Source organism: Sinohyriopsis cumingii, chromosome 6 (assembly GCF_028554795.1).
Source record: "Sinohyriopsis cumingii isolate HCF-2022 chromosome 6, ASM2855479v2, whole genome shotgun sequence".
NCBI lineage: Eukaryota > Metazoa > Mollusca > Bivalvia > Unionida > Unionidae > Sinohyriopsis > Sinohyriopsis cumingii.
The window spans coordinates 109180624-109208161 of NC_142966.1; the positions used below are offsets into that span (position 1 = coordinate 109180624).

The 27538-nt window shown below is 34.3% G+C and overlaps 1 protein-coding gene across 2 annotated transcripts; it reads right to left on the reverse strand.

Annotated features, from left to right (window-relative positions):
* On the reverse strand, window positions 1–27500 carry LOC149797689 (iduronate 2-sulfatase-like). 2 transcript variants are annotated; one of them, XM_089962610.1, is made up of 7 exons: window positions 27244–27500; window positions 24998–25140; window positions 15154–15331; window positions 11917–12005; window positions 9214–9430; window positions 8000–8287; window positions 1–5875 (listed from the first exon to the last, which is right to left on the reverse strand). In XM_089962610.1, exons 1-7 carry the CDS (start codon window positions 27308–27310, stop codon window positions 5022–5024), a joined length of 1836 nt encoding a protein of 611 aa, XP_089818736.1. In that variant the 5' UTR covers window positions 27311–27500; the 3' UTR covers window positions 1–5021. The 2 variants fall into 2 exon arrangements, with proteins under 2 accessions (XP_089818736.1, XP_089818737.1); XM_089962611.1 differs by lacking the exon at window positions 27244–27500 and adding an exon at window positions 27006–27128.
* Window positions 27501–27538: the final 38 nt, after the last annotated feature.

Genomic DNA, 27538 nt, shown 5'->3' on the forward strand with positions numbered 1-27538 from the left:
TTCTCTGACATGCTGGTCTCATAATTTAATAGTTATCATAAGACTGTTACACATATCAAAAAACCACCCCTAGACATATGACAAGGTTTGAAGTCTCTGTCTGTAATGTTGCAGGAGAATTTGCATAAGATTAATAACATAAGTACCTACACCACATGTACATGCATATCCTTGTACTTACACCATATGTACATGTATATCCTAGCACTTACACAAGATGTACATGCACATCCTAGTACTTACACCATATGTACATGTATATCCTAGCACTTACACAAGATGTACATGCACATCCTAGTACTTACACCAAATGTACATGCATATCCTAGCACTTGTACTAAATGTACATGCATATCCTAGCACTTACACAAAATGTACATGCATATCCTAGCACTTACACAAAATGTACATGCATATCCTAGCACGTACACAAGATGTACATGCATATCCTAGCACTTACACAAGATGTACATGCATATCCTTGCACTTACACAAGATGTAATGCATATCCTTGTGCTTAAACTACATGTATGTGCATATCCCACTGGGCAGGATAACATTAGTGCTGCTAACACATACAAAAGCTGTTGTGGTAAAAATACAGTTGGAGGAATATAATAGAGAAAACTTGATTTGGGCAAACTTTATGAACTGAGTTACCTTTGGAAGTCGATTATAAATAAATATATTATAAAAGGGTATATGAAAATGAACATTGTGTATCTCACTGACTCTTAATAAGTAATTGATTCTATCAACAAATCCACAAACGTTTAACAGTTCTAAGTTTGGAAATCAAAAGGCACCTAAAAAGTGATATGTGGTACTCTTTTTAAAAAAATCACCCTCTTTCCATGGAAGCCAAATGGTAGTTAGTATAATCAAAGGAAAATTATGGTAAGAAAAATTTAAATATGTAATTTTAAGAATGACATGATGACATGCATAAACAGAATCAACAGTTACCATTACTATGGCTCAGAATTTAGATACAGGGTTGGTCTATAGGGCCTGCCTTTCAAAGGTAATTGTTAGCCAATTATATTCTGTAAGGAAATTGGGTGTTGGTTTGTCTTTTGGTATATTTTATAGACAGAGGAGAGTGAGATGATTAAGAGGATGTGGGGAGACAGTTCTCTGAAAATAATGTAGCTAGATTTAGGTGTAGTAACTTTAGGAGGTAGGCAGTAAATTTTCCATAAGTAGCGTTTATATAAACAGTAATTATTGACAATTACCAGGTTTGGTCACTTATGTTATACTACTGAGGTCTCCCGCTCCCGAACCCATTGAGGTGTACAGAGGAACCAGAGTTTGCATGGGCATAAAACACACAGTAATAGAATATCATTAGAAACATTTCCAGAAGGGTTGATTCCAACTGGTCCATTGTTTCTTTTGAAAAGGTCAAAATGTGTTTCTTACTTTTGACTGCAGTGGTTGCCAAGAGTTTACAAGGATGATTCCTAAAATCACTACTTTGATTTAAATGATGCAACAAAGTCTGATGAAAACTGGCTTGCAGTTTTTTCAAAAATGCCAACGGTGAAATTTGAATCATGACTGATAATGGACATCACCAAGAGTTCACATTACAAACAGTCAGGTAATTACAACTTTACATGGGACCCAGAGTGGCCAAGTGGTCTAAAGCGCTCTCCATCACGGATCACTGCCATCTCACCTCTGTCTGCATGGGTTCGAGTCTCGGGCTCAGCCAATGTGGATATGTGAGAAAGCTTGTCAGTAGCTTCTCGTGGGTTGGTGGTTCTTTCCGGGGTTTTCCTGGGTTCTTCCTCCACCATTAATACTGGCTGCTATGTATAGCCTATCTTGTGCTGAAAAATGACATTAAACCCCATAACAACAACATCAACAACTTTACATGATATGAACTACACTGTCATCTATATCATATATTTAACTTGTACAAACAACTGCATCAAATAAATTAAGATTACACATACATATAAGAATATTTTTTAAAAACTAATTATTCTAGTAAAATGTTTCTTTGACAACACTTACTAATCATAATATCAATGAAGTATTACCACTACCTCATAAATCCAGCCCTTCCAGTTTAAATTTTTAGCTATGGGAGCTAAATATTGTCTTGCCACATAGGTGACAATCAGAATGATCTCCCCTTGATAGAGGAATTTGTGGTGCTCTACAGTTCTATATTTTGCGTAGGGGCAGATAGTTCAAGAATTTTGGTTTATGATTGATGGGTGTAATTTGGGTTATACAGTATACACCTTAGCCTTACTTTAGATGTGCACCTATAATAAAAAAACTGCTCACTCCACTTGATCATAAATTGTTTTTAAAAAAGACCAGATAACTTTTTAAACTTTATATATATATATATTTTGTAATTCATTCATTGCACTTCCAGAAGCTGGTATTGTTTAGTCTGGCAGAATTCAATTTCACTAATTTTTTAACTGTTAAAGATAGTGACTTTTGGCTAATTGAGGCTGATTTTTCAAGCACATAAAATCATCCATTTGGCTAATTCAGGCTGATTTTTCAAGCACATAAAATCATCCATTTTGGCTAATTGAGGCTGACTTTCCAAGCACATAAAATCATTCATTTTGGCTAATTCAGGCTGATTTTTCAAGCACATAAAATCATCCACTTTGGTTAACTGAGGCTGATTTTTCAAGCACATAAAATCATTCATTTTGGCTAATTCAGGCTGATTTTTCAAGCACAAAAAATCATCCACTTTTGGCTAATTGAGGCTTATTTTTCAAGCACATAAAATTATCCATTTTGGCCAATTCAGACTGATTTTTCAAGCACATAAAATCATCCATTTTGGCCAGCTATGCACTTTGATCATGTGCAATATTCACAAGTACAATATCTAAAAATATTTCAGGTCTAATAAATGAAAGTAACGTAGATGTATACTAACATTTAGTCCTTCAATGTAAGACACGTCACCTGATATGTTTGTTCTGGGGGGTAATGGGTATTACCACCTTAGTAATGGCACTGTGTAGCATGTTTTGATGTTGACTAACAATGTAACGAAATTCAAATTTTCAGAAATATCACACACAATAGGCAACCAATAACGATGCTTTTCTACAAAGAAAAGTTATAATGTTTTTGTCAGACTTTACTTACCCTGATGTCTTTTCTCTAATAAATTCAAATTCTTGCAAAAGACATGGACCTGTTTTCAAGTTTTGTTGTCCTACATTTCAGTTGGCTGGAAAACGATGAAAGCCGTGAATGCCGAAATCGGGTTAAGTTGAAATATTATTCTTTAAACAAAATTAATAAAAATATATCATGCATATTGGAACTGTAATCAACATTTCATTTCGTTCAAGAAACATATCCCCCACACGAACCTACTTAAACATACCTCTGCATACCTTGGCTACCGTTGCATTGCAAAAAAATTCAAATGTATGTCAACAGAACATGAAAATGCATCCATTTGCTAGTGTCATATTTTCATTCCTCCAGGATAAAAAAAGCAAGTAAGTATATTAATTACACATAAATTAGTGAAAGAGTGTCGATATAGGTTGCCAAGTGTGTGAGATATTCCTGAAAGTTTTACTACTCATTCCGATGTCAACTGACATTGTAACACGCTAAACAAGGCCATTATTTGGGTAGTAAGACATATCACTAACACAAAAACAACATGTGCTATGTCTTACATTGTAAGACTAGCTTACATTCTCTCCACTGTGCATGTTGCAAATGCAAACAACTTTGCCTTACAACTGTCACTCTCTCAGAAGTACATCATATCTTTAGTGTGCCCCATTGGTGTTAAATCCTGTACGTACCTCAGTTACTACAAGAGTAGAATGCTCACTCTCCAGCAGGCTGTACATGCAGAAGACAGGATGAGAGTGTGCATCTGTATTAATAATAGAGTAACTATCATCAAATAAACATATTTTACAAGAAAAATCAGTTTCTTCCTCAAATATATTACTGAATCATAATACCTTAGGAGAATAGGGAAGAGTGAAGGAAGTTACATTCCTTTTTCCAGAGAGAACACCTCTGAACCCTTAAGGTATGTGAGGCAGCTTTTCAACTGAAAACCCAGTTGGAGTACTAATTCTATATGCTGCAATGCAAATCCGGTATAAGTCATTATGCTGTATCTTAAGAAGCCATACATCTGGTTCCCCCTTGTCTTCTAATATAAATCACTACTGTGGTGTTGTCATAAAGAATGAAAACACCCTTTTCATGTAGTTCTCCTGCCACCAATGAAGTACTGTAAATATGGCTTTCATCCCCAGAATAATGATGTGCAATAATTCCTCTGGCCAACTGAAATGATGGAAGGAGCCATGCATCCCAGCATGTTGTGCTTGCTCCATAGAAAGTATTTGTCTGCGAAAGAAAGAAGCAAGAAAAAGCTGGAACTATGGATAGAATATACTTCTCTGAAAAGAATATTTCTCCAACTTGCTCTAATGTTGAATATCTTCCAAAAATCTTGATGATTTGCAAGGTCTCTCAACCGCAAAGTGCAATGCTACTTGGTAAGAGCTGAAACAGTAGCTAAGGTGCACACATGATTTGGCATCAATTATTAAAAATAGGGGAGATCACTCTGTCTGACTGCCACATATGTGGCCAGACAATACTTAGCTCCTATAGCTAAAAATTTTAACTGGGAAGGCTGGAGAGCAGTGGCACTCTCATAAGGTAATATGATTAGGTAATGTATCTGAATAATATAAAGCAGCATGAAAATAGAAATGTGTTAATGGAGCACAGATTCCCCACAACAGTTCCATAAATCACCCATACACAAAACCAAGGTGTGAAGGATAAACAGACAGGCATAGATGGGCAACACAACATGCCCCTACCATAATCTTAGTGGGCATAAAATAAACATAGACTCTAATGACTTAATAATGGACTCACAACTTTGGCACAATGAGAGGTACAGTCTATTTCTAAAGGGATATTGCACTAATGATTAAATGGTCAAGTAAATTTTCATTTGCCAGACTACCTTAGGGTGGGTTATCTCCTTGTGCACCTAAAAATGCATGCCTCCATCCGTCATGCAGTTTTTGTGACAGTTCAGTAACAAGACTCTGATACTGTCTTAATTCTACCACATTGTTATTCTCAGATGGATCCAAATCATGTATATACAACTCCCTAGCATGACAATCGGACCAATTCATTGTAAACCTATGTGGATCAAAGCCAACCCACTCTGTATAGCTATAGTTAAGAGTTTTCATGGAATATCCCATAATCTTTATGTCGTGCAGAGAAGGCTCATCACTGTTATTCATTGGAAAGTCACCTGGTCGTGGATACTGGCTGAAAACTGCTGACTTCCACTTCATACTAGGTTCATTTGAAGAGCTTTTATCAATAGTAAGTGTTAGTAACGGAACCAAACTAACACCCTCGGTACAAAAAGTACTGGTGGAAGAATTTTCTGGGCATGTAATAGGCACCTGCAACCCTGCAAGTTGCGAAAGTGTCGGGAAAATATCTACAAGTTCTACTAACTCATCCCTGTATTGAATAGAATTCTCACCATTCTTCAAAATATCAGAACTGTCCATTACCATATGCAATGGCTTTGAATCAAGCCCTGACAGAGTGAATTTTGGCAGCTCGTTATCAACATATTGTGACTTTGCAAAACCTTCATATTTTAACACTGTGTATCCATGTATCTGCTCATGATTAGTGTCGAGTGCATCAAGTGGGTTGATATGATGGAATGTCCTGCCTGAATTGGAAAGAGAGGCTGTCATTCCAGGAACATAGATCATCAGGGGTACATTGACAGACACCTCAAAATTACTATACTTGGCCCATTCTTGGTGCTCTCCTAGGGACCAACCTACAAAAAGAAAAAAAGAAAAGAGATACTATGCAATGACTAATATTAATGCACTTAAAACATTCACATGATTGTCAACTGCTACATGCACACTAAGATCTGATTTTATATTTTTATTTGTTTGAATTAGACATGTGCCAACATTATTCTATTGTGAAATGCCAATTCTGACATGCTAAAAATAGTCATGTTACTGTACATGAGCCGTGTTGTCGAGACTGATGTGATAATCATTGTTGTCAAGACCAACATCTTAAAGTAGTCCTTTCACAGTACACAATCAGTGTTGTCAAAACCGATGTACTTACTGACGTGTCTGTATTAGTGCTTTTAAAATATATAATCTATGTATTCAACACAATGTGCTAGAATATTTTACAGTAAATGATCTGTTTTTCTAGACTGATGTGCTTACAATAATAGTCATTTTACTGTACATGATCTGTGTTGTCTAGACTGATGTGTTAACTCATTTGGCCCCAGAGGTTTTTGTCGTTTTTGCCTGAAATGTGCGTAGGAATGAGATTTGGGGTGCTATTTCTGAATACATTGTAATACAGCAGTTTTCAACAGATTATCCATGAGAATAATGCCTAGTTGTATTAGAAACATCGATTTCCATTGGTTATTTTGCTTGCGCATGAGCAGAAGGGTAAAAGCTGGAGTTCTTTTTTTTTTTTTTGCTTAATAGACCCATCTTTTTCGTATGGAGACTGCACTTTATTCCAAATGCCCACCTTATCCTAGTTTTTGCAAAGATTCACCTGTCTGTGTGAAGTTAAGACTGGTATGCCTTAGAGCTGAGGCCTAAAGGTCTAAAATCCGGACACAAAATCGCATTCCGATCTTGAGCAAATTTTGGGTGAAAAAAAAAAAACGGGTCCAAAAAATGAGCTTTTTCTAACTGTATTTTGTAGTGCAACTAGAACTTCCAGATTATTTGATATCTTTTTAGAGCTATATCTGTCTGCTTTGTTTTAATACCACCCACGTTGGCCTATCTTAAATGGCCTTGATGCTGCAGGGCTTGGAAGTAGGGTACAGCCTCATCACGCCGAATCAGTTAATAATAATAGTCATTTTACATGATCTGTGGTGTCTAGACTGATATGTCAATAATAATAGTCATTTTACAGTACATGATCTGTGTTATTTAGACTAATGCTGTCAATATTGACATGCTAATTACAGTATGATATTACCGTATACCATCTTTTTGTTGTCTACATTAACATTCCAATATTAATAATTTTATAGAACATAATCACTGTTGTCAGGAGTGTAATCTTCATATACCAATGTATAATGTCAACTTTAAATGGACACACAAAAATATTCCCTCTCTCGATCTCATTGCAAGTTTGCAAGCATGTTCATATAATACTGTTGGCAGCAATGCTTATTTTCCATACTGCTGGCAGCAATGCTCATGCTTCATACTGCTGGCAGCAATGCTCATGTTTCATACTGCTGGAAGCAATGCTTATGTTCCATACTGCTGGTAGCAATGCTTATGTTCCATACTGCCGGCAGCAATGCTCATGTTTCATACTGCTGGAAGCAATGCTTATGTTCCATACTGCTGGCAGCAATGCTTATGTTCCATACTGCTGACATCAGTGTTTATGTTCCATACTGCTGGCATCAGTGTTTATGTTCCATACTGCTGGCATCAGTGTTTATGTTCCATGCTCCAAAGCAGAATAAGTATTGCTGCAGCAAGTATCAAACACAAACTCATAATCTTGGTCCCATTATGACAACTTTTCCCTGTCATCGCTATCTCAGATTGTGATAAGATGGCCATCTTACCCTCTATAAAGCAGTATATTTTAATGTGAGTGAGATAGCCTTATAATGAGGGGCATTCAAATAAGGTTGTGTCCTTACTGTGTTTTAAAATACAAAAGTAACAGTATTTAATGATTGTGAAACTGCATTATTATTGTTCTCATTATCCGAGAACTTAAGAAAGTGAAATAAGGTAGCAATAACAAAACAAATCTGACTCATTTAATGGAATATATGACAGTTATCAGGATCAGTGATACGTTGAAAGACTTTATAGTTTTGGATTACTGTATTAAAATCTATTCCCTGAACCAAAACTGGAAGGAAATGTACCATGGTCTCCAAAAAAGACAATAATGGTGTTATTTGCATGCCCTGTTGCATCTAAAGCTGCCAATAGCCGCCCAACTTCATTATCCATATACGCTGTTGCAGCATAATAGCTCTGTCGGATTAGCAGCTGAAAATCTGAAGGGATGGGACCATAAGGTAAGCTGATGTTAAGACTCTTAACATCATCTCTTTCCCTCAGATCTGTCCAAGGGTTCCAGGCAACAGGAGGAAGATTAACAGGGTATGTGTTGTCCTTGGCAAGACTAACGTTAGAAAGGGGGTATAAAGCTGAAAAGAATAAGAAACACATATAAATTCAAAGTTGTAAATGCTCGAAGAAAGCATTTCCATGAAGATCATGTAATTGTTTTGACATGGATCATGCACTCAAACATGCCTATACCAGTTTAAAAATACCCAGGATTTTAATAAATTAATCTGCAAAATTAAGTCATTTAATTTTACTAGATGAGTGGGTTTTTTTATTGAATAAGTGGGGTTTGTTATGCTATGATTTTGTCTCCACATTCTTCAGAAAACTTTACCATTTTTATGTTATCATTTTAGTTTCCTACCCACTTCCCCACAACTTTTAAAATACTAAGCAATCATTCTGGTTTCTCTATACCATACCCCCTCCAACCTTTCCAGTTTTATATAATCATTTTGGCTGGGTAAATCCTTTCCTATTCCAGGCATTCTATTATCTGCCCCTGAAGAATGCTGTAAATTATTATGTTAAACAGATGCAAACAGACTGCAACTGAAATAAAATTAGGTTGGAATAGACTGGCACTCAACAAATTTAAGTTTTGTTGGTGGATGGATGGTTCCTCAATGGGTACTATATCTCAAAAGGGAACAAATATGGCTGAACAAGGACTCAGATTAAAACAACCATAGTTTTATTTCGGTGCTCTAAAAAATGAACTTACTAAACATAAATCTTATATCACATCTATGTAATTACAAATTTAAAAGTTAGCTATTAACACATCATTTGCATACCTGTTGTAAATGCAGAAACAGAAAGATAGAGATTTATTTTAAAAATACTGGAGAAAAAATTATAAGTCTTTGGTATGACTCGGCTGGGGTTCGAAACCACAACCTTCTGCATCTGAGGTGAATGCTGTAACCACTAGGCCACTGGAGCAGTTGATAAAGGTTTAAAAGCTTTAGTGATGGAGATTAAGTGCTCTGGATTACTGTACCAAGGTATTCCTTTGGGTACTTCATTGGAATGTGGGGCTTGTGATATCCTACAGCTAGGAAAAATGGTTTTCCATTTGTATCCAGTGAGTAGTTTTTTAGGAAATGGATGGCAAAATCTGTACTCTCTATATCTGGTAAAGTCCCTCCTGGTTGGGTCTTCACATCTACTGGACACACAAGGTTCATGTATCTCCTCCCATCTGGTCCAGGGCAAACCTGTGTAATATACATACTGTAAAATCTGGACAAGTACATAAGTAAAAACAAAAGGCCCTAGAGAGCCTGATGTTGCTCACCTGTCTTACATAAACAGAGAGTTGACTATTGTACTAAGCTAGATTACACAGTATTGTAAGAACAAAGAAAATAACTGATGTAAACAATCCCACAAACTTTATATCATTAATTATTTGTATTTTAATTGAATTTAATACAAATTCTTCATAAAGAGATAGGTATAATTAGTGTAAATGATCTTTTGCTGATAATCTTGGAAGGCAAAAAGTTCAGCCAATTAGATGAAGGGCATTTTCTTAAGATGCTTAAGATGTGCAGATCTTATGGAACATATCTTAGACAATGATAATGCACTATATAAGCTTATTTATCATGGTGTAGTAAAATTCAGCTGGAATTTGCTCTCTAAAATGGTAACAAGTTTAGCCAGTCAGATATAAAACAAAATGGAAACAAGTTTAGCTCATCAAATACAAGACAAAATGGTAACAAGTTGAACCTATCAGATATATGACAAATTGGTAACACGTTTAGCTAATCAGAAACAAGAGAAAATGGTAACCAGTTCAGCCAATCAGATACAAAACAAAATGGTAACAAATTTAGCCAATCAAAACAAGATAAAATGGTAAAAAGTTTAGCCAATCAATTACAAGATTAATCCATAATATGTTTATGTACAGATCTTGCTCATAATCACACTCATCGAACATCTTAATAACATATAACTATACAACAAGTGTTATCAACATTTGATTAGAGAATATATATTTGTTCTGCCCAACCAATGCAAAGTCATGTCAATAATATGCAAGAATTTCACTCAAAATCAATCATGCTTCTGATGAGATAGACCTACAGTGTGTATTTACGATTTTTGTTAAATCCCTATAAAACATACAGCTTCCTGAACCTAAAATCTATGCAAATCACCTCATAAATATAAACAGAGCTTATGAACTAATACAAGATTTCAAACAAATAAACCTATGTTCAAAGTTAGATAGAAATCATAAGCTTAACCAATCTCATGCATATTGAGCTCATTAATATGAATGGACCTCACTCACTATTGAACTCTGAGGTCTTTAAGATCCATGTCTTATCAAGAGCAGATCAGAATTATGCCTTCTAGAAAGGAAACAACCTCTGCCAATCATATGTAAAATCACCTCATTAATATGTACAAATTATGCTCATTATCAAAATTAAATACAATTTTGATGATACAAGCCCACAATTATGGCATCAAGGATGTAATAAACTCAACCACACAGATGCATTAATATAAGTGCCTCTCTTATCACTGGACCTATCTAAGGTCTTGACGAGATATCATCATATGCTCCAAGTTTGATCAAAATTGGATTAACAAATTTGGCCTGCTGAGTGGTGACAAGACCATCCAATCAGATCTAAGATAACCTCAATATTACTCAAGTTCTAATTTCAGAATGCATCCAGATCTTGATGATATTAGTCCATATTTCAATGTTTATAAAAAAAGATCAGAAATATGGCTTCCAGAACTCACCCACTCATATGCAAGATATATTTAATACTTGGGGTGAACCAGTGTGCCACATACTGATGTGATTTATGATACACAGCCTGTGATATGATACATTATCAATACACATATTAAATTCATGGTCTTTCCATCTTTAGAAGGTCTGTTAGTGGTAGGTGGTGCTCATTAATGTATGTTGACCTCTGTGCAAAAGCCATTTTGCCTTTTCCCTTGGTGGCCGCTAGTGATATGTTTGAATGTAGCTGGAAATTTAGATGAAGTACACACTGCTCAGTCACGAAACTCCTCCACATACTCTACAACTGAACACAAGAAACTCCTAACATCAGATTTGTGAGGTCCCTATAGACAGCACATTATCTAGCATGTGCAGAAGTGGCAACTGACATACATGTACAGACAAAATCTGGCACCAATTCTAATATCTAAGGGAGATCACTGTCTGACTGCCACCCATAGCTATAAAAGCTTCTGCTTGAAAGGGCTAGATTTGAGAAGCAAAAGTCACATACCTAAGGTACTACGACCAGGTAACATACATGAAGAAGAAATTGTAGCACATTTAACCTTGTAAACACTCCTCAAAGTACAAAAGGAGCCAGGAGAAACAGAATGACAAAACTTACCCCACTTGGAAAAAGTTTACAACATAGGGAACAAACTTTCCAGTTTTGTGAATTCCAGTTGTTAGTTTAAGGGATATAACGATGAGTTGGACAGAAAGACAAGAAATATAAAAATATCCCTAAAGTCTTTTGCAAAAGTGTGAAAATATTGATACTGACCACTATATCAGCAGAACAAAACAATTATACCAATGAACTGCTGCTGGTAAATATTGCAGCAATATGATGATGATGATGATGATGATGATGATGACGATGATGATGATGATAACAATACTAACTATATAGTTTGGTAAAATGATACTTACTTTTGCCATTTTATATTTTTCTGTTGGTGGATGATATGCTGGCACAGACCAGCTGTAGGGATAGTCATCAGTGCCATTTGAGCATTTTCCTGGAAAAATGGATCAAAGGAGGTTACAAATATCTTCTCTAGAAGCAGACGTATATTTCATACACTAACACCACCAACCCACCCATGCTTCAGCAAAGTTTATTCACATTTATGTTTTCCTCACTTATTTTACTAATATGTAGTTTGGAGAAAAATAGAATGGAGTAGATTCTAATATTTATATAAGTATGATTCAGTACATTTGAAAGGCATGTCTTATACACTGACAAATCAAATTTCCTGAAAGATAACTTATGCCATATATATTCACTTATAAATCCAGTCAAACTTCCTTTTTCACTGAACTGTCACACACTAAGTTGTATCAATTAATCACAATAGTTCAAAAAAGTACATTTTCTTTTCTGTCTCATCTCAGAAATGACTTGCCAGTAATATTCATTCTTACTGATTCCAAGAAACTGAAGTTTAGCAACAATTCTGAGGAGAAGGTGAATAAATCTCCTAAAATTGAATGAAATCTTTACTATCCACTTGCTCAATAAATAAAGAACAACACCGTTTATGAGCTCATGACTCGAAAACAAACGACTATTGAGATTTTCAGTTTGGTTATTGAGATTTTGGTGTCAAATTTCAAATGACTTCAGATCTGAAATCTATAGATAACCCTGGAATGATGCTTCAGGTGAACAGCATTGTCAGTGCTGAGAAAGACCGAGTGCTCAAGGTCATTCATATTAAGAAAGCTTTGAGGGCCAATGGCTTCAAAGACCTGATGTTGGTGTTTACTGAAGGAGAAAGAATTTAAATGTGTACTGGTCCCTTCACCATATACTGGTGAACTCTCTGAAAGATCATAAAAAATCTTCCAAAAGCATGGAGCTCATGCATTCCACAACCCCTATAACACCATTCACTCAATCTTGGTACATCCAAACTCCTTTTAGTAAGAAGTGCTCAGTCATCTGTAAACTCCAGTGTGATAATCCAGTGTGATAATCATGATCTGTAAACTCCATTGTGATAATCCAGTGTGATAATCATGATCTGTAAACTCCAGTGTGATAATCATGATCTGTAAACTCCATTGTGATAATCCAGTGTGATAATCATGGAAAAGACTACATTGGGGGAAACCTCTAGGAGCCTTGAAAGAATCAGTCAAAGAACTTTTGTACACCAACAGAAAATCCCTGACAGGAGTTGCTGAACATTGCAGAGAATCGGGGCATACTATTTCTTGGGATGACATCAGATAACTCAGCAGAGAGAACAATACCCTGAGGAGGAAAATAAGGGAAGCTATTGGGTGATTCAGTATTGAACTGTGTTTCCAGGCTGGAACTTCTACCATTGTACAGGAGGGTTTTGTCACATGGTCAATATTTAGTTCATCATGTGACTCCAGTCCTGAAGTCATTTCTCTGATGATGGCCTCGTGACAAGATCAAATCTAAGGAGTCAAAACATATTATGCTAAAGAAAGGTAAATATTCTTAGTTACACTGACTGCAAATAGCCGTAACAGGTAACAATATTCATTCTAGAATTTATATAGTTTTATACACATATCAGCATCAAAATTCATATTGTATTAATACCCTGGTGTGTTATTATAGTAATCCATTTTCTGGGCCACACTCGAAACAAATGACATCATTCTGTATCATGTGTTTTGACCGAAAACATGCAATTTTCTTACGTTCTCAATTTGCACATTAAAAGTTTTCCAAACTGAGAAATTAAAAAAATGGTTCATTTTCTTTTCCTAATTCATATGATTCACTCATAGCAATAGAAATAATTATGCAGGCAAGATATTTACCTCTCAAAGATAGGTAAATATGGTGTAGTTCCTTTTTTTCTCAAAAATGATGTACAATACTGTACAAACTGCAAAAGTGGGGTTTATTTTCCACGGGTCATCAAAGCTACATCCATTACTTTTTTCTCTCAAAAATGATATACGATACTACACAATCTGCAAAAGTGGGATTTATTTTCCACAGATCATCAAAATTACCTCTCTCACAAGAGATTCATGGACAACAAATGCTTTAGGTGGTGCTCTACAGTTTCGTATTTTGAATGAGGGTTAGAATTTTAAAGAAAAAGAATTTCCCCCGCTTTCCTCACTGGTTATACTGGCTATTTAAAAATGACCTTATATATCTTAGATACAGTTTGAAGAACCTTTAATTCCCTTTATTTTGGTGTATGATTGGTGAGTGTAATATGGGTTATAGAGTATACAGCTTGGCCTTACTCAAGATGTGCATCTTTCAAAAAAGTGCTAGCTCCAGCTGGCCATTTTCACTTCCTGAACTTCAGAGGTAAATTGTATAAAAAAAAGAGCCAATAACATTTTTTACATTTTATATACTTGGTAATTCATTCATTGCACTTTCAGAAGCTAGTATTGTCTAATCTGGCAAAATTCATTTTCCCTATTTTAATAGCTGCTATGGATAATGTACATTAGACTAATTCAGACTGATTTTTTAGCACAAGGGAGCAGTCATTTTAGCTAGCAGTGTGCTTAAATCATGTACAATTTCCAAAAGTACAATATACAAAGAAATATCATCCACATTACATTAATGTAGCATAGAGGTATACCAAGATTCTCTCCATTGTGCATGTTTTAAATGCAAACAACTTCACCTAACATGTCACTCTCTCAAAAGTACATAATAACTGGTGAGCTCCCCCTTACACAGGCTGATAAGGAGTGTACAATGCCCCAGAAAATGATTAGATAAAGCCAACATACTGTATCAATGCCATCATTTAGGACATTTAAGTTACATCTGAAAATGTCAAAGGGTTTTATTGTTCATTTTCATTTAACGATATCAATCATACAGCTATTTTTCCGGTATCAATGTTTACCAAATCCCTTGGGTGTGTTGAAACCCTCACCCTTAAGGGGTCAAGCTTTAAAGATCCCTCTGGGATTCAGCAAATGTTGATGCTAGGAAAAACATGTATGATCCCTGCTTTATCTTAGACACCTCAACTGACCACAGTACACCTGCACATGAAAAGTAACAAACTGCAAAGTGTTTTCAGTAGACCAATTGTCACAACAGTTTGCATCTAAGAAAGATAACAATAATTATTATATTATTCTTAAGAGTATGTCAGAGAAGAGAAAAAAAAATATTATAGGTTTTTTACTTGCCTGGATGAAAAACTTTTCCAACAGACTGTGTAAAGTAGCCATTTTCTTTGAAATGCTGAGGAAGAGTGGTGAAATTCCCAGCTGCCTCTCTCCAGTATGAGTGTAAGTCATACAGCCTCGTCGTATCTGGCCGACGACTTGTCAGAAAGGAAGTGCGACTTGGTCCACATAATGCTTGCTGGATAAAAAAGCATTAATGGTGAATTCATTATTATAGAACAAACTGAGTTGGATGCCTATTTAAATCTGCTATCTTGAAAGAAAATCATATTAATTTTCCATACCCAATTGTAGCACATCTACAACAATTAAGACTAAGCTTGTTGTTTGACAATAAATCTTTATTCAATGAAGGTTAAGTAAATATCACTTTCCTAAAAGAAATATAAAGGAATGTTCACCTTAGTGAGATGCTTGTCATTCTCCTAAACAACAACATGTCATCTGGATCAACATCCTTGTGCAGTATTATAAACTTGTATATGCACCAATTCAGAAATATGCTTTAGGTTTCATTTCTCTGCACAGGTTTGCCTTGAAACAATGGACAGAGACGATACAGTTCATTGGGTTTCCCGATACACCAGTCTATATGTTACCATATTCCTATCTCCAAGATATCACAATCTAAAAATAAACTTGTGTGTGCCAATTAGGAAATTTTAGGTTCATTTCAAACTTGTTAATAATGAAGCCTGAAGATAACCTTTTCATATGCTATTAGTATGCCTCTCACTTGTTAATAATGAAGCCTGAAGATAACCTTTTCATATGCTATTAGTATGCCTCTCACTTGTTTTCCATTGCTAACCTTTTCATATGCTATTAGTATGCCTCTCACTTGTTTTCCATTGCTAACCTTTTCATATGCTATTAGTATGCCTCTCACTTGTTTTCCATTGCTAACCTTGATCACATCTGTCAACGATTAGAATAAACCATATTTACACTATGATGTTACTTCCATTAAGTTACAGTGACATTTACACTAAGACGTTACTTACACAATGATATTTATAATAAGATGTTATTTAGTGATATTTACACAAAGATGTTACTTACACAGCAATATTTACATTAAGATGTCACACTCATGTTTACACCAAGATGTTACACAGTGATATTTACACTAACATGTTACTTACACAGCAATAATTACACTAGGATATTACTTATACAATGACATTTGTACTTAGATGTTACATAGTGATATTTACACTAAGATATTACTTACACAGCAATATTTACATTAAGATGTCACACTTATGTTTACCGGTACACCAAGATGTCACACAGTGATATTTAAACTAAGATGTTACTTACACAGTGATATTTACATAAAAATGTTACACTGATATTTACACCAAGATGTTACATACACAATGATATTTATACTAAGATGTTACAGTAATATTTACACTAAGATGTTACTTACACAGTGATATTTCCACCAAGATGTTACACAGTGATATTTACACCAATATGTTACTTACACAGAGATATTTACATTAAGATATTACTTACACAATGATATTTACACTAAATGTTACTTATATAATGAAGGAGCAGAGGGGGTGAACAGAACTTTTGCTGGAGTGTCATTTTTAGAAAAATAACGCTTCCTATGAAATGAAAATATAAGGTCAATAATGCCAAACCAAAGCTTCTAACTAACCGAGAGTTTCTCTAATTGGGTTAGTTTTTTTGTCACTTTATTGTTATTGTTAGTGTTTTTTTAAAAAGTATGCGCACGTGTTTACCCATCATGACATTTTATTGAGGTTACACACCTTCTGCTGCTATAATTAAATCAGTCTCTCATCCAAAAATTGTATCAAGGCCTATTTGATATCATGACCAAGGATCATGTAAATCAATTGTTATAAATCCGTGCGGGGTTGACTGTGCTCATGAAAAGAAGTTTTTAAATTTAATTATATCCATCTCTCCGCTACACTAAGTACGGTGAATATTTCGCAGAGTATGTGTATTAACTCTGTTAAATACAACTAAAATATTACAGTTATCTCTAATCACTTTAGGTATTTGTGTATATTGCTTAGTAACATAAATCACATCTGTGTTTTAATATCTTCCTCTGGAAAATATTTTAGCTGGATTTGACTGTTTATCCTGCATCACATCATCATAAACTACTAAATTATTAATAAATCCATCAAGGTAATCTACAGATGGGGCTTCATCAATATCATCAATAAATTCAATAATATCATTGCCGTCCTCATCTAACAAATTTGCATTTTCATTAAAATCTTTAAGCACTTCGTAGCATCACTGATCAACTGATGGAGCTACTAAATACAACTTATCCTTTCTGATCCATCTCATTATCAAATTAGGTAGCAATTGTGTTTAACCAGACCCAGATGGACCGATGATAATTGCTCTGATAGAATTTGGTAGAGCTGGATGATCTTTGACTGGTTCTTGCTTTCTTGTCACTGAGAAATCAATTACATCCATATACTTATAATATGAATCTATATTGTGTTCGATGCAGATCATCCACCCCCACAAGTGAATTAATAACAATAATAACAAAAAATAAAGAGCATGTGTTACAGGTAAATGTGTGAAATGTGGTATATAAAAATATATATTTATTTCCTTGATAGTCAGGCAGTGATAATGCCGCTTCGCTTGGAAAACTGCCAGGAACACCATGGGCCAAATACCCAGAAGAAAAACATCACCCTGGGTATAATTACTGTGGTCCTGGAACCCAACTTGATAGTCGACTTGATAAAAAAATGATCAACCAAGACCTGGAGAGTACCCTATAAATGATATTGATCGAGCATGTCATATTCATGATGTAGCTTATAAAAGTAAAGATCTTCAGCAATGACATATTGCAGATGTGAAGTTAATTCACTTGTTAAATTCTATATAAAAAATCTTTTAGAGAGCTAACTTTTTAATAAAATCTGCGATGAAAGGTAAATTATTATTCGGAGCCGGTAATTAATCAACCAATTATTGAAATAATGGAATTGACTTATTATAGCCCAAGAGAATATTGGAAAGGTAAATCGCAATTGATAAACTTGCTGATGCAGCAAATGTCACTTGTTCTAATGCTGCAAATTGGTTAGCATGACAGGCAATATGGCAAATTTCCACCACCAAATAAAAAAATTCAGCATGCACATTTTGATGTCAGTGTTCCAAATGAAGTTCATCAAGCAGATATCATATTTTTACCACATGATACTATTAAAATTGGAGGACATCAATTAACATACAAATACTCGTTAACTGTCATTGACATTGCAAGTAGATATAAAGAAGAAGAACCATTATCAACTGAAGTTTCATCTGCACATGAACAAATTTATCAACAGGGATCTGGACCACAGGGTGGTCAATGATGGCCACGTTAATCCTGGCAAGGAATTTCTTGGTGCAGTATAGTCGTTGATGAAGCAACATAATGTCCAAATCAGACAAGGACATACTGCAATTCATTGCGATTAGGCAATTGTAGAATGATTTAATCAAACACTTGCTGAATGCTGATTTGGATATCAATATGCAAAGGAAATAATGTATATATATAAAATGATTCAAACAAAGAACAAATGTAAGTGGCTAATGATAGGCTCTACAACTCCCTGTAACAAAGTCTGTGTAAATGAATTCTGTGGATATCATTTACAAAGCGTACATCGTGGAAGTCTAGGATCAAAATCGTGCTTACGGTGTGGTGTTGGAGTTGGAGGAGAAACGCAATTGTGTGTGCAATGTGGTGGTAAAAAATACAGAGAGCTTAAATGATATTATGATTTTAAAAAATAACACCAACAATAAAATAAATGCTGAAGACTATGGTGGTTGACCATGATCGCCACACATTATTACAGCAGTATACTGCAATAAAAGCCAATGAAGAAATAATTGTAGCGCTTCTAGCAACACTGTACATATTGCATCCCAAACAATAATCCTTGGAATATATTTCTCGTCCATTCATTCAGGAGTCCATTTTAATCCTTTCCATCAAATAATTTATGATTAGTACATAATTTAATATTTTTTTCTCTCATTTCTCTTGTGAGTGTAGGTGTTAATACAACTATTTCTAAACAACTGTTCAAGAATAATTCGATCACAGGAGTTGATTTACCACAACCCCCAGTCCATTGAGATAAACTGTTTTATGTCTAGCTATAGGGTCATATACCGATGGTGCAGATGATAATTTTGATATTTGAATTTTTGGGTAATAAATATCTTTAATCGAAACATCAGTGGATTCAGAATAATCAAGTCTATTTTCTTGTTTTATTCTCCATTCACCCAATGATTCTGTGTAGGCGTATAAAAGATGGAGAATTTCTCTATCTCTGACAGACTGAAGTGCAGTGAAAAGAGGTAAGTGAAGTATTTTATTTAGTAATCTAGAGGTTGTGTTTTACACAACTGTATTGCATCATCATGGTTGAGGAATATAATATAAATATATATTTATTACATAATGAACTATGAAAATATCAATGCCATTATCTCTGCAATTAAAAAATTAAAACATGATGGTATAAAAATATCTGATAAACTAAATCCTGAAAAAATTATTTGTGATTTGAGTCATTAAAAGAGTGTAAATCTGAAGAAAGATATACACTACCGAGTATAAATTCATCAAGCTCATTCAACAAGCTATGTTCCAATCCTTGACTGCAGTAAGGAAACAGAAGTTGATAAATTTGTCTCACTTTCACACACGATTGAGAAAATTAGATCAGAAATGTCTAACGAATATGAAACAGAATAAAAAATATGAACACACGTGTGAGACAATTAAGAAAGATCATGTTAAAACAAAAGTGCTGTTATTAGCAAAAGTGAAAATACTGTCAGTGACTGTAGTGATGAAAATGAAAGTTATGGTCCCTGTTGTGGCTAGTGATTGTGAAAGTGAAAGTAATTTTTATTCAGATTTATTTTTTTATTCTGATTCAAATTTATTTTTTTATTCAGATTATAATATTTTTTTGTTCATTTTCTTAGAACAATCCGAGATTGTAGTGAAATTTAGTCAAAATTCATTGGTTTTTCACTGATTTTAGTCGATTTGTCAGTAAAAAAAATCATTTAAATTGCAGATTTTCAAAGGGTCAAACCTCACTCAGTTCTCTAAATGATATTAGGATTTATCAATAAATTGTCATGAAACACAGTCCAAAATAATGTTTTTTGTACTGAATTTTGTCTGATTTTTATTGCTTTTTGAGCGGAAAAGGAGGAATTCATTGACAAATCCTAAAATCATTTAGAGAACTGCTTGAGGTTTGACCCATAAAATTTTTAAAATCCAACTGATTTTCATTACTTAACCCTCATCAAATTAATGAAAAATCAGTTTAAAACAATAAATTCTGTCATAATATACTTATCTGATTTTACTTTGTTGGATTATTATGTAAAACAAAATTCTTCTGTTTTTGATGAGATGAGATTTTTATTCAGAATTAGACAAAATATTTTAAGCTGATGAAATTCAGTACAAGAATGTGCATAATTCTGAATCTGATCTCTGTTACACATAATCATAATAATATGTTCTTGCTTCAGTTCATTTAATTTTTCCTGCGTCAACAAAAATTTTCATTGCCATATTCATCAATAATTATATTAACACTAAATTGTTCTCTATTGACTTGGGATGGTGTCATTATTGTTCTGATGGCATTTTCAAGCATGTCTTTGTCATGTATAAAAATTCTCACATGTTGGTACATTATATAATACCTCTTGATTAAGCAATTAATTTGCATAACACTCTATGATTAAAAATCGTTATGATCTTACATATAAATTTATACTCAGAATTTCATTCCTTAAATCAAGCAGGTGTCTGGTCTGGTCAGTTAGTTTGAAATGTATCCTTGAAAACAGCAAATTACGACATCGTAGATAGACCAGATTGATTGGTTCTTGCAAGATCAAATATCCGGGAGGGACTTGAGACATAAAAGTTTACAAAATATATCCTTGCTAATTTTGATTTGATTTTTCAAGATCTGTTTGATAACTACTATCAATTGCATGACATACAAGATTAACCATGATCGTTGACGTTATATTTACAATTCCTGGTGAAATATGACAACCTTCACAGTATCGATTATTGTTATATCTGAGAATAGTTTCCCGTTGTGGTATTTTTCTCCACTCCTCAAGTGTTTTAGGAAAATATTCATCATTGATATCATTGACTGATTTCTTTAGTTCGGCAGTGTTAAATCCATTAAAATTAAATGTTGCTAGATCCGCTTCTATAATTGAATATTTATTTATGAAAAACTGTTTATAACTTTCTTCTGACTTGATTACCGTCTTCATAATGCTTCGATAAACAATTTCTAAGTCAAATACAGCCTGGTTTAATATTTCTATGTTTGATGATTTCATATTTTGTAGACATCACGTCAAAAAGATACTCAGTGAATAATTAGCACAATTTTTCTCAATGTTGTTTATGTTCCTAATTAATATAATTAAAAATAATTTTGATTTCATTGGTGGTAGCATACACACTTAGAGGTGTTTTATATATCTATCATATTTCATTATGCATGTATTGAGCTAAATAGCCACTGTCCAGGTTTGCTTTTATAGATTTCCACAACGGAATACTGTTTTCATATCCTGTAGTAATTCCCCAGTATCAGTGTTTATCCGAAGTAAAATCAGAACACGCTGGCTCAGGAATTGCTGTAGGCGCTGCTGGTGGTGCTAATTCAGGCCATCCTAAAACACTTCTGATCGACGAAGAATAAATATCAACGACATAATCTGGTGAATTTATTTCTATCACGGCTAATAACATTGGTTCATGAACCATTATAGCTATTTTTAAATATTTTTTTGTTAGTGACTTTATTCTATGCTGGAATTCATCGCTGATCTGTTCAATTTGATAACCACCCGTTGGTATAACTACAACCGGCCAATCGTTCCATTGTCGAGATTTTATTTGCAAATACAAGATATTTGCTGGTTATCCGCCAAAGGATTTTGATTTAATATTGGGCCACCTGTAATACACATGTAATTGTGCATGAGCTATTTCTTTTTTTGGATTTGCTGTTGGAAAGTTAACTCTAAATTCAGGGTTGGTTGAGGATACTGATATCATCGTGGTTTTCAATGGTGTTTTATTTGCGGTAATCTGTTGAAGTAACTCAGTCATTATTATTTAAATCCGGATTATCTAAATCAATCAAAGTTATTGTTTCTTTGTAGATTTTAATCACCTCCATGAACTCAGAATCTGATATTTTTCCATCGTTAAGGCTTGTTGATAATAACAAGAATAATTTAGAGTATGCTAGCGTTGCTCTATGTAATTTCACTACATAATCATATAATTTTGCATTTGTGTACATAGATATTTTTTTGTGATGATATTAAAAAGACCAGCAATTGTTGTTGTGGTTGAAACACAAATTGTTACAACTGCTAGCAAGGGTGTTATTGTTGATAATAATATGATGGTTCCAACAATAAAAACAGATGCCGAATACACAATTATGTCAATGACAACTACACGTCTACGATATTTTTTTACTTTTACTGTATACTGGTCAACGATATTTTTTAGTTTTGTTTGCCATTCACGTAGAAGTTGGGCTGTTAAACTATTAGTTATATGCTGTGCTGTTTGGAGTTATTTCAAATTACTTAGTTTGGAGTTATTTCAAATTACTTGGATTCAAAAGGATTAATTCTGTTATTTTTCTGGAAAATACATGTGCTTATGTAATATTGTGGAACAAGGACAGTTCTTCTATAAAAATTTATTGAGCTATCCGAAACCGGAGTGATAATTTTTATTTCTACAAGGAACTGTAGACTTAAACACTACATATATGTCATCATCTTCCATCTTGGATTCTTCGTTGGGATTCAAATGTGAAATCAGTAGAACATGTTGCTATTATTGTTTTAATCTCTGATTATTTTTGGATTATTTTTGGATTTGATTCTATAAAACCTAAAGTTCATATTTTTTTTATTTTTCCAGAATTATTCCAGGGAAATAAATTACTGTATTTTTAAAAGCTTGTTGTTTTCACTCTTTCTTGTGTTATTGTTTATTCGAGCCTAAACAGGTGACATAAATACATGTCTTATGTGTAGCATGAATAGAATATCAACACCATGTACTCACCCACGAATTTCATCACATACATTGAATCCACAATACAAGTATAGAGGGGTCACACTGTATATTGTATTTATTATTAATCTAAAGAAAATTTTAAAAAATATTATTTCTTATTAAAGGCTGCAGATTTCATGATGTTGATTTCAAATCTCCAGATAATATTAATTTCAAAACAAGTGATATATCAAGGCTTGGTTTACCAAATTTGATGACAACTTTATTATTAGCAGAGGACCTATTCTTTTGGTATGTATGAAAAAATGAGATCCACTCCTTCCACTACATTATAAGTTGTTTTGCAAGTTATCCAGGCATGCTTAAACGTGGAACAGTGAACATATCTGACCTGTATGAATCAATGTCCTTCAGTACCTATATACATCTCTGACCTATAGGGACCAATGTTCTTGAGTGCCCATATACATCTCTGACATGTAGGGACCAATGTACTTGAGTGGCCATATATATCTGTGACCTGTAGCGACCAATGTCCTTGAATGCCATATACATTTCTGACTTAGTGGGACCAATATCCTTGAGTGCCCATATACATCTCTGACCTTAAGAGACCAATGTCCTTGAGTGCCCATATACATATCTGACTTGTATGGAGCAATATCTTTCAGTACCCATATACATCTCTGACCTGTATGGACCAATATCCTGGAGTTCCCATATACATCTCTGACCTGAAAGTATCAATATCCTTAGGTGTCCACATACGTCTTTGCTCTTTGGGGATCAATATCCCTTGGGTGTCTAAATATAATTCTGATCTCTAGGGATCGATATTTCTAGGGTGGTCATTATATACATCTCTTGACTAAATATCATTTGAGTGGTTATATACATCTCTGACTTTTATGGATAAATATCCTTTGAGTGGTCATATACATCTCTGACCTGTATATACATCTCTGACCTGTAGGGATCAATATCCTTGGGTTCCCATAAAAATGTCTAAACTGAAGGGATCAATGATCCTAGGATGGCCATTATATATCTCTGACCTGCTTCGATTAATGTCTCATGGGTGGCCATCATACATCTCGGACCTGTAGGGAGGGCATATACATCACTATTCACTCATTTTAGATTTAGAACTTGAGTTTACATTATCTCTTAGTAAATGTACAGAAATGTTTTCCAAACAAATGTGACTTTATAGCAAAATTTCCATGTTTCATGAACAATTTTAACATTATGTAGAAGTTCACTATGCTTGCAGATGCCTTTTCACGATCAAACAAATCAATCAAAATAGCCATCCAAAACATCAGACATTCTCCATCACTAATTTGTTGGAGTGCATATATACTTCTTCTTTCTCAAGCCTGAACCAAATAATTCTCATTACAGTTCAGGGAATCAAAGTGGCTCAGTGGTTACTGTGCTACACTCAGAATTAATGGGATCCTGGGTTTAATATGGCTTATCCCACACTAAGTCAGCTGCTGTACTGCCTCTCAGGACAAAACACTTTTCTACAACCTCAGCATTAAACAGCCTTTCATGTGTTTACATGCTGTTATTGATTACCCATTTCCAGTTCAGTTTGACATTTTTTATCTAATTTAAATTCAATTAACAAAGACGTAAAAATTTTGCTCAATTTTATATATCATAAGAAGAAATAAAAAAGAGATTTACCTGTGCAAAGGCATTCTTGAAGACAACAGATTTTCTGGCTAAACTGTCAATATTTGGAGTCAAGAAACTGCCATTTCCATAGCAGCCAAGTGTTGGTCTAAGGTCATCTACAATTATCAGAAGAATGTTTGGTGCTGTGGATGCTGAAATTGATATATAATGAACATTATTTGAAAGCTTTCTGAATAATATACAAATGGAAACAAAGGAAAAGATACAAGCTAACACCCATTTTATTATCATTAAAGCCAAGTAAAGTACATGTACTCCCTTCATTATAAAACACTGTTCTTTGGAATAATGGAATATTCAATCTTACAATGAGGTCATTTTATAATGAAAACCATTATAATATAATTTTACTATCACTTAAACCAAATCTGATTCATGACCATACTGTCCTTTTGTATAGAATCCATGTCATAATGAGGGCCTAATAATGAGGGAATATTACTACGACATTATCAAGTGAAAATGTTACAGAATGTCTAGGAATATCAGTATATTGGATTCCCTGATCATGGATTGCTTTCTATTCTTGTGGGCTTTATATTTCATATCTGTTAACTTCTGTAAAATATAAATTGCAAAGTCGTTCTTTTTATATAAAAAATATGCTAATACTTTACAAAATGCTTACCAAAAAGTTTATGAAGGCTTGATTTTACACACACACACACACACACACACATATATATATAGTAGTGTTTTGGACACATGACCCCTGTATTTGACAAAATATTGGTTTTTCTGGTTGACAGCTAATCCTGTGTTTAAAACTATATTTTAACATAGCATGTATGTAACAAGTCTGATCAAGTAAAGTAATGAACTTGTACTTTCATTTATAGTGTTGAACCATGCAAGCATCTTAAATATGCAAAAAGTGTCATAAGTGAAAGTTGAAATGTCATTAGTTTATGCTTAAACCTCATTTGTGTGTACCTGTGCGTTACTCAAAAAATGGCTAAAAACTTGTCTCCAAGCTGGGCTAAACAATGCCAATAAAAAATACTGATGCAACAACAAAAAATTAACCTGTCTACTAAAGATCATAAAAAACAATAAAGTCTACAATTTAAATTAACTTTTTAGCATTTTGAAGGTGGGGCCTTACAGCTTCCATGAAGGACCTGCGGTTTCCATTTGCTTTGGATGGAATAGACCCTACTGGTCTGCAACATTTTTAGTCGAGTTTGGAACACTGATTCAACATGCAAGTAAAAGGCATTTCGAGTCTAAATTCTTATTTTGTTGCAGTTCTGGGTTAACCTATCTGTTTCAGTTTGCAGTAACAGCCTAAGAGTGTGTATCCCTGACTACTTCAAATGAAAAGATGGTTCCAATCTGACTGAACCTCTTAACAGCTAGTCCTACAACGTAAGACATAGTACCAAACCATAAATAGCAAGTGATATGTCTTATATTGTAGGACTCACAGGTGTTAGACACGAGCCTGATGTTGAGTGAAGAAAAAAAATCAATAATCTGATGGCAAAAAATCATACAGTGACAAAAATACCTTAGATTACCTCCATGACCCGTTCTGACATAGGACCCTCTCTATCATACTATATATGTCAGAACAGGTCATGGGGGTAATCTAAAGTACTTTTGTCACTCTGTATGATTTTTTTTCCTTCAGATTATTGTTTTTGTTTTTTTTCCTCAACATCAAGCTCGCGTCGAGCACCTGTGATAGGACTACCCACATGAGTCTGACGTCTTATCAATAAAGTACGGCGAAATCTCTGACAACATGAAATCACCTTATTGGTAATATAAATGAACATTTATATTACCGATAAGGTGATTTCATGTTGTCAGAGATTTCGCCGAAGTTTATCGATAAAACGTCAGACTCATGTGGACTACCTAACAGCTCTAAACAAACCACTCTGGATCCGCCTCTCCAAAGATCTGCATTGTAAAATTACTGATTTGAAATTAAAGCTCGTTTCTTTATGGCATGGAGTGTTCAGTGGAGTACTGAATGCGGGCAACTTACAGACATCTAATAAAAACAATGCCAAGAATACTAAAGTTACTATGGTCAAACTCTTCATGCTTTTACTAGTTTTGGAAGCACATTATTGACATTCGGACTTGGGTCTTAGTTATTACTTCCGGGGTGTAACCCCAGTCTATTTTTATTTAGCATTTTCTTCTCACGTTTGGGGTGATAGAAGTAACTCTTTACAACATTCATCGTATTGATTTAAAGGTAATTGTTTATTCTTTAGAACCTGAGCTTATAGTACGATTGCCTGCTTGTATTTTGACGACAGTACACAGTGAATAGACCCAAATCATCTAATGAGGCAAAAACGCTGATCCGGAAGTGAAATGTGTGATTTATTGCACGTTGCTTTGTTTACACACTTATTACGAAAGAAAAGGCCGACAACATTCGGATTATAACATTGTCTCTTTCAGTATCTGGGTATCATGGCTCGTAGGTTAAAATACTACAAGTACTTCACAAAATACCAATAATACTTAACCGACCACTCAGGGTACCTGGATACCAAATACTATCTA

What these genes read in the sequence shown, in the direction of transcription:
- LOC149797689 (XM_089962610.1), bottom strand. Translation starts at nt 27,310, where the DNA reads ATGATTTGGGTCTATTCACTGTGTACTGTCGTCAAAATACAAGCAGGC. An exon ending in TGGAAAAGTTTTTCATCCAG is followed by an intron (nt 12,006 to 15,153) that starts GCAAGTAAAAAA and finishes CCATTTTTCCAG; the next exon opens with GAAAATGCTCAAATGGCACT. An exon ending in GTACCCAAAGGAATACCTTG is followed by an intron (nt 8,288 to 9,213) that starts GTACAGTAATCC and finishes TATTCTTTTCAG; the next exon opens with CTTTATACCCCCTTTCTAAC.